The 18,571-nt window shown below is 41.4% G+C and overlaps 1 protein-coding gene across 1 annotated transcript; it reads left to right on the forward strand.

Annotated features, from left to right (window-relative positions):
* The first annotated feature begins 257 nt into the window (after positions 1-257).
* DYNLRB2 (dynein light chain roadblock-type 2) lies at positions 258-10,271 on the forward strand. The gene is made up of 4 exons (XM_068992864.1): positions 258-323; positions 2,766-2,841; positions 8,934-9,101; positions 10,170-10,271. Exons 1-4 carry the CDS (start codon positions 321-323, stop codon positions 10,211-10,213), a joined length of 291 nt encoding a protein of 96 aa, XP_068848965.1. The 5' UTR covers positions 258-320; the 3' UTR covers positions 10,214-10,271.
* The last annotated feature ends 8,300 nt before the right edge of the window (positions 10,272-18,571 follow it).

The following is an 18,571-nucleotide window of genomic DNA, read 5'->3' on the forward strand; positions in this document are numbered from 1 at the left end:
GTTACCGAACGCGTACCTCAAGGAATGACTGAGTGAAACTTCGAACGAACGACTCGAAGCCTCGCCTAAGTACCTCAGTTCTCCTCAGCTCAGGTGAGTGCTCGGGGCAACGGTCCCGGGCTACGGCGGCCGGGAAGGTCAAGCCAGTTCCGGGCGGAAGTGCAAGCTCCGCAGGGCCCGCCCCGCGCGCACGCAGGCCCGGGTACCCACGCTTCCGGGAGATCACTTCCTCCACTGTCTCCTAGCAACGGCTGGAAGCGTTGTTGACATCCCAGGCCGCAGTGGCGCAGGTCTGAGCCCAGAGTCTCGCCGCCCATAAGATGGTAAATCCGGGATCTCTGTCAACAACCCGCCCGCCAAGGGTGCCGACAGGCAGGGTCCCTTCGCTGCCCAGTTCTCGGGGCCGTAGGGAAGGTTGGGAGCTCCAGAAGCTTCTTGGAGGGGCGACACGGAGACGCTAGAGGGACCAAAGGGGGCGACCGTGGAAGAATGGAAGATGTGTAGATGGGGGGAAGCTTTCTTGGGGAATAGATATCTAGGGGTGTCTTCTGGGAGTAATACTTGAGGAGGAAGAATATCGAGAAAGAGATACGGAAGGGATGAAAGATCCTGAGGGGACTGAGTAATCTCGACAGCGAGGGGAGTTTGAAAGGGGAAGAGGCACCGTGGAGGAGAGAAAAGTCACCCGGAGAGGAAAGAAAGACATGGGACAGAAGCGCAAGGGAATGGAGGTGAGGGGCGAGAAGGAGGAGCTATTGAGAGAGAAGAAAGAAAAATAAAGAGAAAAGAGGAAGTAGGGATGGGAGAAGGGAGGCGAAGAAAAGGAAAATGGAGAAAGAGGACAGGTCGAAAAAGAACAAACCGAAAGTGTTTTGGGTGTTTTTTGTTTTTAAAGGAATGAAAAGGTATTGACAATGGGAATTACGAGACTATATTAGGAGGGCTCAGAAATCATGAAAGGAAAAAACACCTGGGAAAATAGAGGGACAGGCTGGGTCGAGCAGGGAGAGAGAAGTAAAACAGAAAAAGATAAAGAGGTCAGCGGATCTTGTAAGGAGCTGTGGACATTGTCCTATAGATGGCACAAAAAAAGTAGTTATTTAATCCCTGTTCAGGTATTATGCTTTAGCGCAGTGTTTCCCAAAGTGAGATGTAAACATGAGTTGCTACCTTAAGATGGCTCAGAAATACCAAAAACCAGAGTGTATCACATCATAGAAAGTTATTCCTCCTTCATTTTTTTCAGCCTCTAGACTATATCCAGGAGAGACTTTCTGGCACTTTGAGGTCCTTTTAATACTTTGGCCAACTCGTGTGAAGAGTTGATTCATTGGAAAAGACTCTGATGCTGGGAGGGATTGGGGGCAGGAGGAGAAGGGGACGACAGAGGATGAGACGGCTGGATGGCATCACCGACTCGGTGGACGAGAATCTGAGTGAACTCCGGGAGTTGGTGATGGACAAGGAGGCCTGGCAAGCTGCGATTCATGGGGTCGCAAAGAGTCAGACACGACTGAGCAACTGAACTGAACTGAATGCCACTATCATCTATCATCAAGTAGTTTTTATTTTTCACCTGAAGTGCAAACCTCAGGCTCATAATTTTCATTGGAGTAGAATTTATTAATATGTTCTCTCTTTTTTTATGCTTATTTCTGCCTGTGACAAATGATATAAGGTTTGCATTTGTGGTAGTGATGTATAGTTTCCTTTTAAAATGCATTCATTTAAACTTTTAGCAGTGAGATAATTCTAAAAATGTGCTGGGTGAATAATATAGATGTTATTTATAATGGCAGAAATTGAAAACCTGTTACACGAATGCCTGAAATTTAGAAAACCCCTGCTATAGTGGTGGAAAGAGGAAATAAGTGCTCCCACCCACATTAGGGTCAAAAGAAAACTGAGTCAAAAGAAAACTGTCTTTTGACAAAAGTAACAACGTTCACCCATACAGTGCTGGAAACAAAATTAATTTATAAACTCTCATCAAAAGACTCTGCAGAATACTGTTTGAATTCAGAATATCCAGTGATTACTGTTATGAAAAATATGCAGGCTGGAAAAATTATTCTTGATTTTAGCATTTGTAGAAGGAAAGAAACTGGTACAATATAGTCTATGCATAAGATTCAGAAAGCTAAATTTAAAACCCAATAATGGGATTATAACATTTATGGTTGAACATTCAGCTTATCCTGAGATCCAGGCTGTAGTTACCAATAGAATCCTGGGATACATTGTTTTCACAGAATATTTTTAATTTAATCATCTGAACTCCCAATTAGATGACATTTACAACTGAGAATATGATTTCTTACTAAGTGATGCTTTTAGAAGGAAGGAGGTAGTAATATAGCTCTATAAATATTTTTTTAAATCTATAATGTAGAAATGGGATTTTTTGTATGAATACAGAAAGATCAATGAATGAAAGATGACCAGGAGCAGATTTCTGTTCAACATAAAGAATACTTTTCCAGTGAATAGAGACAGATAAAAATGAAGTGAGCTCTTGTGAGGCAAGATTTCTGTCTCAACAAAAGTTCGGGGCAAGATGTTTTTCAGGGTTATATGTAGAGAATCTTATATAAGTTTGCATATGGGTGTTGACACTTTCAAAGCTCTCTTCCAAAAGCTGAGATTTAGCATCCAATACCTTAGTTTAAGGAGACAGAGGAGTAGGGATCTTTCTAAACATTACTCTCTTTAGGACTGGGATCACCATGAAGACTCTGGTTAATTTTTTTCCTGATCTCTTCCAGGCAGAGGTGGAGGAAACCCTAAAGAGGATCCAGAGCCATAAAGGGGTTATAGGAACGATGGTTGTAAATGCAGAAGGTAAATACATCACAGGCTGCCTTCTTGACACGCAGAAGCAGACCAAGAGCCTTTTTATTCTTTGAAGTCTTAGGCAAACATCTTGGAATTTTAAATCAAAAGTATATTTTACATATTTTAGCTGTATCATTTACTTATCAAACATCTATTGAGTGTCTATTAATTACATGCCAAGCACTCTGCTAAGAGGTAGGGAAATAAAAATTTTAATGTATATATATTCCTAAGAAGTGCTGTACATTGTCTAATTTTTAAAGCTTTGGTAAACACTCTTCTAACATTTAAGGAGGAGCTATAAAACTGTTACAATGAAGATAAGAATACCATTGTTGGCAGTTTGCTTTCATTTTGAAATTGTAAAGCGTACAGTGTTTCAATCTTCATTTGAAAAGAAATTGTCCCTTAACCATAGCTAATGAAGTCTTTGAGAATTAATTTTAATGTAATTTGTAGTATAGTCTTCATGGTTATAGTTTAAGGAGGGCCAATACATTTCCACCTATGAAATCTGTAGACTTATACCAGAAACTTGCCTATTAACAGTCCACAGAGCCTTCTCTCTGGCACGTTGTTCCATGCTCAGCTATGGTGGCAGCCTCTTCAAGGCTTCTGCTGGCTTCATTGCTAATTCAGGCATCTGTAAGGGCAAGAGGTGCCACAGATCCCAGAATGTTAGTTGAAACAAGAGTAGCTACTTCACATAATTCACGGTATAACCATGGAATTGGCACACTGCCAACTCAGTGCTTGGCAACGGACTCTCACAGCTAATCATTATTATGGAGCAAATCCATCAATAAATATTTATTGAGCAACTACCCACTGAAAGTCTGTTTAAGCTCTGAACTTCAATCCCTTATTATTAAAAATGGAAAATAACCTACTTTACTGATGATTGTGACAAGTAAGTGAAATAATAATTGTCAAGGGCCTGGCACAATACCCAATACTTAACAGAATTGTAATGAAGTAGTTCTGTGAATGTGGAAATTTTTAATTTATTTGTACAGATAAAATATCTGATGTGTTTTACAAAATAATAAAATTTTTAAATGCTCAATGTCAAGACAATGTCAAGTAATAAATTCACCCAGCTTGAGTGATCAGGAGGGAGAGGTTTTAACGTCAGCCTGCAGGTAAATCAAGAGCTATGCCTAATATTTCCAGGAGGCAGTCCAGTCTAGTCCATTGTTCTGGTTGAACTGATTTTAGTTCCAGGGTTTGCATAAGCTCTATCACACCCACTAAGATTTGAAGGGCTTCACAGAGAGGCTGTATTTGTTTTCTTTGGCTGACATAATGAAGCACTACATACTTGGTGGCTTAAAAAGATTAGAGTTTATTCTCTCTCAGTTCTGGAAGGCTAGAAGTTGAAATCCAGGTGTCAGTGGTCCAGGCTTTCTTCAAAGAAGCATCCTTCCTTGCCTCTCTCCCGGCTTCTGGTGAGTTCCAGCAGTCCTTGCTGTATGCTTGCTTGTAAACACATCACTCCCACCTCTGCCTCCATCATCATGTGCGTTTTCCTCTTTGTACTCTCTCCTCTTCTTATAAGGACCTCAGTCATTGGGTTGGGTCCCACACTGATCTAGTACGACCTCACATCTTCAAAGACCCTGTTTCCATATAAGATCACATTCTGAGGTTTAGGGGAGGCTTGAATTTTGGAGGGTACTCTATTCAACTCATCTGGTGGCTCAGACAATAAAGAATCTGCCTGCGATGCAGAGGACCTGAGTTCGATCCCTGGTTCAGGAAAATCCCCTGGAGAAGGGAATGGCCACCTACTCCAGTATTCTTGCCTGGAGAATTCCACTGACAGAGGAGCCTAGTGGGCTACAGTCTATGGGGTCAGATACAAACAGTCAGATACAACTTAGCTACTAACTCAGGTACATTCATTCACCAATCCTGACACCGAGGACAATGTATCTAATGGCAGACTTAGTCTAAAGTTCATAATCCTGGCAATATGCTTTAAATATCGGAAAAATATCCATGCCTTTTGATCTGTAATTCCACTCCTGGGAATTTATTTAAGGAGTAATGAAGAAAAGATTTAGGTGCAAAGGATCTCACAGAGGCATCATATATAACAGCAATAAAGTGAAAGTCACTCAGTCTTGTCCGATTCTTTGCAACCCCATGGACTCTACAATCCGTGGAGTTCTCCAGGCCAGAATACTGGAGTGGGTTCCCTTTCCCTTCTCCAGCAGATCTTCCCAACCCAGGGACCGAACCCAGTTCTCTCACAATAAATACACAGACAAATAAGTAAATAAATCTCTCCCAACAGTAGGGAAATTTTTGAATTAATTATGTAATGATTACTCAATGAACCATTACTCTATTTAAAATGTTGAAGAATATTTAGAGTCATGAAAAACTACTCACAATATCAGATGGAAAAAAAAGCAGGAAACGAAGCAGTAACCAGTATTTTTAAATCCTAAATACAGCCAGGCACACATACACACTGAAATCTGGAAGAAAAGGCAGGGATGTGTTAACAGTGATTATCTCTTGAGCAGTTGAATTAAAGATGACTTTTATTTTCCTGAGGTCTCTCAATTAACACTTTTCTCATCCAAGGGTAACACAATATTATTTTTCATACTCATTAACTTCTAATTAACCTCTACTAGGAAAAGGTTGTGTTAAGGTTTGGGGTACTTTTCTGAAAGCCAAATTAACCTTTTCCCAAAAAATATAAATGAGGGGCTTATTTTTATGGTCAGATTATTAACAACCAGAGTGTATGACAAGGATGTTTATTAATAGCATATGGTATAAGTTGTGTGACTTAAATGAAATGAAATACTCCATCTCAACAGCCTACTCAAGTTTAAATGAACATGCCATTTATTACAATGTAGCTTTGCAGCATTCAGAAGTCCCATGAAATTTAACACTGTAAATATTTAACTAAGCTGCTGTTTGTGTGTTCTTGTTTTCTTCCAATGGTTTTAGTTGATTAATTCCAGGCAAATCATTTTAACAGTTTTTTAGGTTTTTAATTGTGGTAAGGTAAGGCTTATACCATGTTTATACATTAAATCTCATCCTCTGCCATGCTCAACAGAGTCCTTTGGTTTCACTATTTGAAACATAGACTTATCCATGACAATGAAGTGAGCTTATCAGTTTAACCCAGTGCTGAGGGGTGTAGGTTTTTGTTAGATTCTTTGTTAACATTGGTTTCCCATTTATAAAATAATTCATTGTTTACAATATTACAGTCCTGATCATTGAACTAGATACTTGTGAACATGCATATTCGTTTCCCAGACAGTCATATCCGTTGTATATTCTTATGTATATAAGCCTGATTTCTGCAGGCTCTTAATTTTAAATATTCTTGACATTTCTAACAATCCATCATTTGAATTTCATTAGATTTTATCCAACCATCCAGCCATTTCCTTTTATTTTTGAAATATAATCTAGCAACCAAAATACAAGTGTACAGTTGAAGAGTAACCACCTTAGTGGGATCATAAAGAGTCATATTTTTAAAGCAGTGTCATAAATTCAGGAATATTGAATTTATACTCTTTGTTCTAAAAGTTACATTTTAGGAATTTATCCTACACACATGTGTATACAAATGTGCAATGGCATCCACACAGACATATTCTGTCACCTTGTTTATAAAAGGCAAAGACTGGGAACAGCCCAGATGCTTGTCGGGAAGATATATTAGTTATGTGTATTACAAAGCATCCATTCAACAGTCGCATTATACAACCATTAAGAGGAATGCCCTAGCCTTATGTGGACTGAAGGCAACAACTTCCCAAGTGTATCAAATGGAAGAAGTTAAGGTACAGAATAGAGAATGATACAGGTAAAGAATACAAACATGAACATATTTAAACAGAATATTTCTGCAAGGACACCAAAGAAACTGAGAGCAGTGGTTACCTCTCAGAAGGAGAAGTGGGTGCATTTTCTACCATGTGCTAAAATTACTTCCTAATAAATTATTTTTTAATTACTTCACATGGTCCCAAGCAAGAACTCAATAAATATTTGTTGATTGATTTTTTCCCCCAAGGGTCCACAGCAATATGAAGAACTCCAAGAGTTTCCACGGTGCACACTTATTATTCAGGAAGGCTAGGTCTATTATTTATTGACTTGGATCATGAATAGACTGACTAAGTAAGCCCGAGCATCTGATTCATAATCTTGTCATCTGCACTTTAAATAATTTATTCTGCTTGTATTTCTTTTTTGACACTGAGCAATGCAGACTTCGTAGGTAGTCACTCTTCGTGATGCAAAATAAAACTGTATGGTCAAAAAGCACTCTTAAAAGGTGGAGTGCTTGCTCCACTTCCAGTCTCCTGCTTGGTAAAGACACACACACTGTGATGGTTCGCGAGGTGTGAAAGATAGAACTGACTTCTGGAGAGAAAGTGGCCAGTAAACAATAATACAGAAATTAACAAGTTTTCTATGAAACCTTATTTACTGAAAAGGTTTTCCTTATAAATATTGTCCTCCTCATCTTGTTTGGCAAGACCTACTTGGAGAGAATGGATATCTTAACGGGGAAGGAAAGTAGTCTGTTTCAAAGTCAGAGTCGAGGCTCTCAAAGATTTTCATGAAAAACAAAGTCCCAAGTGAGAAGCACTCATACCAGTTTCTGGAGCTACATTCTCTGAGGGGAAAAACCAAGAGAGCCACCTTAGCCTTTTTTAATGATGGGCCTTCATCTGGGCTCCTGAGGAACTTGACAGCGATCCCAGATTCACCTTCATATGTCCCCCAAAACTCAAGGCACATTTGCAAATCAAATCCTTGGAATTCCTTGGCTTATTAGGTAGTTTTCAAAATACTATGAAGGTCGGCTCTGACTAGATACAGTATATGTAAATACCTAGCACAGCTCCTGTTCCACAATAAGCACAGAGTGAGCTGAAGAGAGGCTGGATGGATTTGAACGAATGAAATTATGCTCGCATATCTGTCTGGCTAGGTTTTTTCAGCTAAATTAGTAGCTTCTGTTTTACACTCATAATGAAATAATAGAGCACACAAGTAGCCAAATTTAATCACGCTTAAACCAAGAATGAGTGCAAACCAGGGAATGCCCAGCCAAACCACAGTATCTTTGTGGCTGTGTTTTCTAGCATAAAAGTTAAGGTTTGCAAAATACTGTATGAGGAAGTTACGAAGAAATTCTGAAAACCCCTTTTGATATACTCTCTAGCATGTGCAGATACACCCTTCTATCTCTGGTCTCAGGAAACTAGCACCATGTCACAAGTGGACTTTTCACAGCTTCTCTCGGTGAACTCACTATAGACAGGATGCTTGCTGCTGCTGCTGTCGCTTCAGTTGCATCCGACTCTGTGCAACCCTATAGACGGCAGCCCACCAGGCTCCACCGTCCCTGGGATTCTCCAGGCAAGAACACTGGAGTGGGTTGCCATTTCCTTCTCCAATGCATGAAAGTGAAAAGTAAAAGGGAAGTCGCTCAGCCGTGTCCGACCCTTAGCGACTCCATGGACTGAAGCCTACCAGGCTCCTCCGTCCATGGGATTTTCCAAGCAAGAGTACTGGAGTGGGGTGCCATTGCTTTCTCCAGACAGGATGCTTAGGGGAATGCATTTCATATAGAAACGTGTTAAGTTACTACTGAAATAATCAATTAACAACTTCCAAAAGATTTGTGTACAAAAGTGGTCATCACCATTAGGTATGAAAACAAAAACACACAACCTAACAATCCAATAGTAGGGGGTTGATTATATTATGCTGTATCCAAAGAATAGTAAAGTCTACAGCCATTAAAAATAATGTCGATGGCACCGTCAACAAGGGAAACTTGTATGCTGCCGTTTGAATGAAGAAAAAAGCAACAGTCAAATCTACTTTTCTAATTTGATCCAACTAAATTTTAAAATCCATGTGGAGGCAGAAAGATTGGAAGGAAATAAAGTAAAATTGTTCCAGTGAGTAATATGAGTCATCACTTTTTCTTCCTTTTTAAAACTACCAGTATTTTCCAGTATTTCTATGATGCACCTATTACTTTTATAAAAAGAAAAGAAAAATGTTTAATCCATAATTAAACCTTGTACTAGGCATTCCCATCCGAACGACCTTGGACAACTCAACAACAGTTCAGTACGCCGGTCTCCTGCATCAGCTGACCATGAAAGCCAAGAGCACCGTCCGTGACATTGACCCTCAGAACGACCTAACTTTTCTTAGGATCAGATCCAAGAAACATGAAATCATGGTAGCCCCAGGTAATCTGGCCCATTTCATTTCACATTTCAGGCATCTTTCTACTTTACTGGATAAAGGCTTTGTGTCTCAAAGGATGGGGATTGTGGGTTTTAACATGCACTATGACACATCACGTTCCTCAATTATAAAATGAAGAAGTTTGAATCTGAAAATTCCTTGAAATTAGTCAAGAAGTTGGATTTTGCCCGTTTGTACCTGTTGTTAGTAAAACGTTTAGGAGGTATAGGTTTCCTGTTACGTGAACTTAGCACACGGACCTCCTGAAGAGTGGGAGAAATGTCTCCTATCCAGGGGATAAAGCAGAGGGTGGGTCAAAGGTCTTTTGGGTCTCAAACCTTCCCTGGGGTGGAGCCCATTCACTGGGGCCACCAAAAGCCAGCCGCCACAGAAATACTTCTTTCCTCGAAGGAGGTGCATTCACTATGTTAGTGGATGTCAGTGTAAAACAAGACTCATGTTCCTAAATCTAGTCGAGATCAAACTTCTCTATAATACAGCTATAAAATCAGAGTCACCCACAAACTAAATAAAGCTTTACCTGCACCTGTGTTCTCACACAAGGTGCACTTTAGAATTGCTTGGAGAGCTTTTTAAAAAATTTTACTGATACCTGGAACACCACCCCAGACCAACAGAATCTGGGGCTGGGCCCAGGTAATTTTTTTTTTTTTTTGAAAGCTCAACAGGTGATTCTGATGTGCAGCCAGGCTGGCAAACCACTGGTCTACATAAGGTCCAAGCGATGTGCTGAAGAGACAAGCAGATGAGCTGAAGCATTCATTTATTTGATTTTTAGGGTACCCTAACACATAAAGTGGGCTCCCCTGGTGGCTCAGTGGTAAAGAATCTGCCTGCCAAAGCAGGAGATGCAGGTTTGATCCCTGGGCCAGGAAGATCCCTTGGAGTAGGAAACGGCAACCCACTCCAGTATTCTTACTGAGAAAACCCATGGACAGAGGAGCCTGGTGGGGGACAGCCCATGGGGTCGCAGAGAGTCAAACATGACTTAGTGACTAAACAACAACAAATTTTAAGGGTGGATTAACTTTGTCCATCTCTCTCCACAGATAAGGAATATCTTCTGATTGTCATTCAGAATCCATGTGAATAGACCTGCAACAGCCAAGTCCTGTGATGCCGGGCTGAAAACACTTCACTCTCTAAAAATTGCTGAGATTATAATCCAATCTAAGTGATCTTTTGGACAGTCCTTTCTGTTTTTGCATTTAAACTCTTTACATGTCTCATGTAGTCCCTTTTGAATGTATTGTAAATTTGTGATTTAACTATATAATAAATAAGTTTCTTAAAGAAACAGTAGTAAAGATTAATAAAACTAAAAGCTGGTTCTTTGAGAAGATAAACAAAATAGACAAACCTTTAGCCAGACTCATCAACAAAAAAAGAGAAAGAATCAAATAAAATTAGAAATGAAAAAGGAGAGGTTACAGCAGACAATGCAGAAATACAAAGGATTATAAGAGACTATTATGAACAACCATATGGCAATACAATGGTAACCTGGAAGAAACGGACAGAAATGGAAGAAATGGACAGTTCAATATTCCAAGACTGAACCTGGAAGAAATAGAAATTATGAATCCAGTTACAAGCACTGAAATTGAAGCTGTGATCAAAAATCTCCCAAAAGACAAAAGCCCAGGACCAGATGGCTTCATAGGAGAATTCTATCAAATGTTTAGAGAAGAGCTAATGCCTATCCTTCTAAAACTCTGTCAAAAAATTTCAGAGGAAGGAACACTTCCAAACTCATTCTACAAGGCCACCACCACCCTAATACCAAAACCAGTCAAAGACAATACACAGAAAGGAAAACTACAGGCAAGTATCACTGATGAGCATAGATGCAAAACTCCACAACAAAAGTTTAGCAAACAGAATTCAGCAACACATCAGAAAGCTCATACACCATGATCTAATTGGGTTTATTCCAGGGATGCAAGGATTCTTCAATATATGCAAATCAATCAATATGATATACCATATTAACAGATTGAAAGATAAAAACCATATGGTAATCTCAATAGATGCAGAAAGAGACTTTGACAAAATTCAGCACCCATTTATGATTAAAACTCTTTAAAAAATAGGCATAGAAGGAATCTACCTCAACATAGTAAAGGCCATATATGATAAACCTACAGCAAACATTATTCTCAATGGTGAGAAACTGAAAGCATTCCCCCTAAGATTGGGAACAAGACAAGGGTGTCCACTTTCACCACTGTTATTCAACATAGTTTTGGAAGTCCTAGCTATGGCAATCACCCACTCCAGTACTCTTGCCTGGAAAATCCCATGGACGGAGGAGCCTGGAAGGCTGCAGTCCATGGGATCGCTGTGAGCAACTTCACTTTCACTTTTCACTTTCATGCATTGGAGAAGGAAATGGCAACCCACTCCAGTGTTCTTGCCTGGAGAATCCCAGGGACGGGGAGCCTGGTGGGTTGCCATCTATGGGGTCGCACAGAGTCGGACACAACTGAAGTGACTTAGCAGCAGCAGCAGCAGCAGCTATGGCAATCAGAGAAGAAAAAGAAATAAAAGTTCCTGGGTAGGAAGAATCAATTCTGTGGAAATGACTATACTACCAAATGCAATCTACAGATTCAATGTGATCCCTATCAAATTACCAATGACATTTTTCACAGAACTAGAACAAAAAATTCACAATTCATATGGAAATGCAAAAGACCCCGAATAGCAAAAGCAGTCTTGAGAAAGAAGAATGGAGCTGAAGGAATCAACCTTCCTGACTTCAGATTATACTACAAAGCTACAGTCATCAAGACAGTATGGTACTGGCACAAAAATAGAATTAGAGACCAATGGAACAAGGTAGAAGCCCAGAAATAAATCCATGCACCTATGGGTACCTTATTTTTGACAAAGGAGGCAAGAATATACAATGGGGGCAAAGACAGCCTCTTCAATAAATGGTGCTGGGAAAACTGGACAGCTACATGTGAAAGAATGAAATTAGAACACTTCCTAACACCATACACAAAGATACACTCAAAATGGATTAAAGACCTAAATGTAAAACCAGAAACTATAAAACTCTTAGATGAAAACATAGGCAGAACACTCGATGACATAAATCAAAGCAAGATCCTCTATGACCCACCTCCTAGAGTAACGGAAATAAAAACAAAAGTAAATAAGTGGGACCTGATTAAACTTGAAAAGCTTTTGCACAGCAAAGGAAACTATAAGCAAGGTGAAAAGACAACCCTCAGAATGGGAGAAAATAATAGCAAATGAAACAACTGACCAAGGATTAATTTCCAAAATATACAAGCAGCTCATACAACTCAATAGTGGGAAAACAAACAACCCAATCAAAAAGTGGGGGAAAGACCTAAACAGTTATTTCTCCAAAGAAGACATACAGATGGCTAATAAACACATGAAAAGATGCTCAGCATAGCTCATTACTAGAGAAATGCAATCAAAACTACAACAAGATAGCACCTCACACTGGTCATCAAAAAGTCTACAAACAATATATGCTGGAGAGAGTGTGGAGAAAAGGGAACACTCTTGCACTGTTGGTGGGATTGTACATTGGCACAGCCAGTATGGAAGACGGTATGGAGATTCCTTAAAAAACTGGGAATAAAACCACCATATGACCCAGCAATCCCACTCCTGGGCACATACCCTGAGGAACCCAAAATTGAAAAATACACATGTATCCCATTGTTCATTGCAGCACTATTTACAATAGCTAGAACATGGAAGCAACCTAGATGTCCATCATCAGATGAACGGATAAAGAAGTTGTGATACATATACACAATGGCATATTACTCAGCCATAAAAAGGAATTTATTTGAGACAGTTCTGATGAGGTGGATGAACCTAGAATCTATTATCCAGAGTGAAGTAAGTCAGAAAGAGAAATATAAATATCATATTCTAACACATATATATGGAATCCAGAAAAATGGTACTGAAGAGTTTATTTATAGGGCAGCAGTGGAGAAACAGACATAGAGAATAGACTTATGGACATGGGGAGAAGGAGGAGAGGGTGAGATGCATGGAAAGAGCAACATGGAAACTTACGTTACCATATGCAAAATAGATAGCCAACGGGAATTTGCTGTATGGCTCAGGAAATTCAAACAGGGGCTCTGTATCAACCTAGAGGGGTGGGATGGGGTGGGAGATGGGAGGGAGTTTCAAAAGGGAGGAGATATATGTATACCTATGGCTGATTCATGTTGAAGTTTGACAGAAAACAACAAAATTCTGTAAAGCAATTATCATTTAATTAAAAAATAAATAAAATTTTACTGATACCTGGAACTCCACCCCAGACCAATAAAGTCAGAATCTCTGGGGCTGGGCCCCAGGTAATGGTTTTTTTTTTTTTTTTTTTTGAAAGCTCAACAGGTGATTCTGATGTGCAGCCAGGCTGGCAAACCACTGGTCTAACAAGGTCCAAGCGATGTGCTGAGGAGACAAGCAGATGAGCTGAAGCATTCATTTATTTGATTTTTAGGGTAGCCTAACACATAAAGTGGCTCCCCTGGTGGCTCAGTGGTAAAGAATCTGCCTGCCAAAGCAGGAGATGCAGGTTTGATCCCTGGGCCAGGAAGATCCCTTGGAGTAGGAAATGGCAACCCACTCCAGTATTCTTACTGAGAAAACCCATGGACAGAGGAGCCTGGTGGGGGACAGCCCATGGGGTCTCAGAGAGTCAAACACAACTATGTGACTAAACAACAACAAAATTTTAGGGTGGATTAAACTTTGTCCGTCTAGACAAGGCTATGGTTTTTCCTGTGGTCATGTATGGATGTGAGAGTTGGACTGTGAAGAAGGCTGAGCACCGAAGAATTGATGCTTTTGAACTGTGGTGTTGGAGAAGACTCTTGAGAGTCCCTTGGACTGCAAGGAGATCCAACCAGTCCATTCTGAAGGAGATCAGCCCTGGGATTTCTTTGGAAGGAATGATGCTAAAGCTGAAACTCCAGTACTTTGGCCACCTCATGCAAAGAGTTGACTCATTGGAAAAGACTCTGATCCTGGGAGGGATTGGGGGCAGGAGAGAACTCTGGGAGTTGGTGATGGACAGGGAGGCCTGGTGTGCTGCGATTCATGAGGTCGCCAAGAGTCGGACACGACTGAGCGACTGAACTGAACTGAACTAAAACTTTATCCATCTCTCTCCGCAGATAAGGAATGTCTTCCGATCGTCATTCAGAATCCATGTGAATAGACCTGCAACAGCCAAATTCTGTCTTGTGATGCTGGGCTGAAAACACTTCACTCTCTAAAGATTCCTGAGATTATAATCCAATCAAAGTGATCTTTTGGACAGTCCTTTCTATTTTTGCATTTAAACTCTTTACATGTCTCATTTAGTCCCTTATGAATGTATCATAAATTTGTGATTTAACTGTATAATAAATCAGTTCTGGTAGTTATGTCACCTCTTTTTTTTTTTTCTTTTATTGAATTGGCCAAAATATTTGTTCAGGGTTTTCCGTAAGATGTCATGGAAAAACCAAATGAACTTTCTGGCCATACCCAAAACTGAAGCATTCTGCTGTCAAGGCAGACTTCTTTGTGACAGTTCTTTTAGTCTAGAAGTAAATATTCAGCCTCCTGAATATTCTTTGGAAGGACTGATGTTAGAGCTGAAACTCCAATACTGTGGCCACCTGATGTGAAGAACTGACTCATTTGAGAAGCCCCTGATGCCAGGAAAGATTGAGGGTGGGTGGAGAAGGGGACGACAGAGGGTGAGATGGCTGGATGGCATCACTGACTCAATGGACATGAGTTTGGGTAAACTCCGGGAGCTGGTGATGGACAGGGAGGCCTGGTGTGCTGTAGTCCATGGAGTCACAAGGAGTCAGACACGACTGAGCGACTGAACTGAACTGAATGGCCACCAAGAATCAGAAGTGTGATTTTGCCCATTTCGCTCACATGCCCAGGAGATTCAGCAGAGTCCTGTGGGGTGGAAGGGAAGCAGGGTGTCCCAGCCCTCAAGGAGGGTTAAGTGCCTTCCCAGGTTAAACAAGGACAGTAGGAAGTCAGGAGCATGGTTCTCAGTTGGATCAGCACCACCACCTGCAAAACTCCTCAGGTTTGTCCCTCCATCGCACTAGCCTGAGCAAACCAGGAGCTGGTTCTGAGCAAGGACACACATGTCTAAGGCTGCCTAGATAATTCTGGAAGGGTATATATCTTTTTTTTTTTTTACAATTTTTAAAGTGTTGAATTTGTCACAATGTTGCTTCTGTTTTATGGTTTTGTTTTGTGGCCCTGAGGCATGTTGGATCTTAGCTCCTCAGCCAGGGATCAAACCTGCACCCCTCCACTGGGAGGTGAAGTCTTAACCACTGGGCCACCAGGGAAGTCCCAGGAAGCTTTATTTCTACTAAGTATTTCAAACACTCTGAAAACAATAGCGATGATAGAACAAATACCACAGATTTTCCACGACCCACAGAGCATAGATGCCAATTTTTGTCATATTTGCCTTATATCCATTTTTTCCTAATAATTGTTTTATTTTGAGATCACTAAGGATTCACATGAAATTGTAAGAAATAACATAGGTCCTGTGTACTCTACCCAGTTTCCGCCATGGCAGCATCTTTCAAAACTATAGTGCAACATCACTGTTTATAATAGCCAGGACATGGAAGCAAGCTAGATGTCCATCAGCAGATGAATGGATAAGAAAGCTGTGGCACATATACACAATGGAGTATTACTCAGCCATTATAAAGAATACATCTGAATCAGTTCTAATGAGGTGGATGAAACTGGAGCCGATTATACAGAGTGAAGTAAGCCAGAAAGAAAAACACCAATACTGTATACTAATGCATATATATGGAATTTAGAAAGATGGTAACGATAACCCTGTATGCAAGATAGCAAAAGAGACACAGATGTATAGAACAGTCTTTTGGACTCTGTGGGAGAGGGAGAGGGTGGGATGGGGTGCAGGATGCTTGGGGCTGGTGTACTGGGATGACCCAGAGGGATGGTGTGGGGGAGTAAGTGGGAGGGGGGTTCAGAATTGGGAACGTGTACACTCGTGGCGGATTCATGTTGATGTGTGGCAAAACCAATACAATACTGTCAAGTAAAAAAAAAAAAAACTATAGTGCAACATCATAACCAGGAAGTGGACCCCAATTCAGCCCAGCCATGGAGCATTTCCATAAACACCAGAGTGCCTCATGGTACCCTTTTGCACCAAGCCCCCAAACCTCTGGCACCCAGCAATCTGTCCTCCATTTCCATAATTCTGTCACATCCAGAAGGTTGTTCAATAGATGGAATCACACAGGACATAGCCTCTTGGGATTGACTTTTTTTCACTCAGCATAGTTTTGTTGAGATTCATCCAAAAAATAAGAAAATTTTCTGATTATTCACTTGAATTAAAAAGATTAAAAAACACAATGTATATATAATTTTATGGGGAGAGAGGAATTGCTTTAAATAGGATTGTATTCCTTGCTGGCATGTTTCTTCCTCTTTTAAATAATAAGTGTACTGATCTGAATCCCTAAAAAATATTAAGTGTTAAAATTTTTTAAATTAAGAAACATTATGGGTACAACTGCAGCCCGTCTGCCCCTCAAGGCCTCGGCCCTCTCCTTTCCCAGCTGATTGCTTTTCTGTCTGTCTGTTTTAAGATGTATCGAATGACTTGTCTCGGCTACACTGGCCTGGCTGCAGCTGGCCGGGCTTGCCCTAGCTGTGAGTGGGGGCTGCTCTCCACCGAGGCCTGTGGGCTTCTCACTGGCGCCTTCTGTTGAGAGAGGGTTCAGTAGGTGTGGCACATGGGCTTAGTTGCCTCCGTGCATGTGGAATCTTCCCAGAGCAGCGACTGAGTCTGTCTCCCCTGCATTGGCAGGCAAATTCGTAACCACCGAACCAACAGGGAAGCCCACCCCGAGGATTCTTGTCGGATGCCCAAGTTACCTTGCACAGGGGTCCACAGGCACTTCCCCACAACTCCTCCAAGGCACGCCAAGAGTGAGGGACAGCGCAGCGCAGGACAAGTTTAGTTCCACACTGCCGCAGCGCCAGCTGGCATCCTGGGGGGCTACCATGGCCCCACTCAAGCAGTCGTGCCCGACTCTTTGCAGCCCCATGGACTGCATCCTACCAGGCTCCTCTGTCCATGGGATTTCCCAGGCAAGAACACTGGAGTGGGCTGCCATTTCCTTCTCCAGGGGATCTTCCCGACCCAGGGGTCAAACCTGGGTCTCCTACACTCCAGGCAGATTCTTTACCATCTGAGCTACTCAGGCAGACCGTAGTGTAATCTGAGCAGCAAGCAAGGGCCGAGGCAAAGCCCTCAGATGAAAGGGGTTTGATCAGCACGTGATGAGGGGAGAGGAGGCAGGTCAAGGCTGAGAGAGACCATGGCAGCTGAAGCCAAACAGCTAAGTCTATCCGCACAGCAGAAGTCTGCGCCCCACTGCAGATCGCAGCGCCCCTGGAAAGCAAGACCAACATGCATATGCTCTGAAAATGCTCTCCAGATATTTGCAGTATGGCTCCAGGCTGAGAGCCGCTGCTGTTACTCAACAATGGGTCTTACTGGAGTGGCGAGGAGAGGCGCCCAAGGCAACAGCTAAATATTATACCAGTTCCAGCCTGGGAACAGCCCTGCAGTTCTCCCACATCGTCCAGCCAGCTGAGCCCTAGATTTACAAAGAGGTTGCTGACTCTGTCTCTGGAGAGAACGGAACAAATGAGGAAATGAGCTTAAATTACAGCAGAAGTGAGTTCTTCCTAAAAGGGGGATGAATAAACACAGAAGGGACAGATTGCAGAATAGAGAACCTGTATACTATAGCACATATTCGACTTTCAAGCATTTCCCCCACACTTTTTATTTTAAAAAATTTCAGCATTGCAGAAGAATCAACACCCACATAAGTTTCATCACATTTACCAACTCAATATTTTACATTTCTTCATATCTCTCTCCATATAGTCCATATATAGACTATATGGCTATATTATATACTTATAGCCTCAATATCACACTTAAGAAATGTATTAATTGATATAATACTATTAGCTAATATACAGTCATATTCAAATTTCCCCAGTGGTCCCCTCATGTCCTTTATGCTCCTGCTGCTGCTAAGTCGCTTCAGTCGTGTCTGACTCTGTGTGACCCCATAGATGGCACCCCACCAGGCTCCCCCGTCCCCGGGATTCTCCAGGCAAGAAACAGGCAAGAACACTGGAGTGGGTTGCCATTTCCTTCTCCAGTGCATGAAAGTGAAAGTGAAGTCACTGAGTTGTGTCCAACTCTTCGCAACCCCATGGACTGCAGCCCACCAGGCTCCTCCATCCATGGGATTTTCCAGGCAAGAGTACTGGAGTGGGGTGCCATTGCCTTCTCCGCATGTCCTTTATAGCTAAGTTTTAATCCTGCTTTCTATCA

This window comes from Capricornis sumatraensis, chromosome 20 (assembly GCF_032405125.1).
Source record: "Capricornis sumatraensis isolate serow.1 chromosome 20, serow.2, whole genome shotgun sequence".
Lineage (NCBI taxonomy): Eukaryota > Metazoa > Chordata > Mammalia > Artiodactyla > Bovidae > Capricornis > Capricornis sumatraensis.

Coding starts and splice junctions, on each gene's coding strand:
- DYNLRB2 (XM_068992864.1), top strand. Junction 2,842..8,933: donor GATGGTTGTAAATGCAGAAG/GTAAATACATCA, acceptor ACCTTGTACTAG/GCATTCCCATCCGAACGACC. Junction 9,102..10,169: donor TGAAATCATGGTAGCCCCAG/GTAATCTGGCCC, acceptor CTCTCTCCACAG/ATAAGGAATATCTTCTGATT.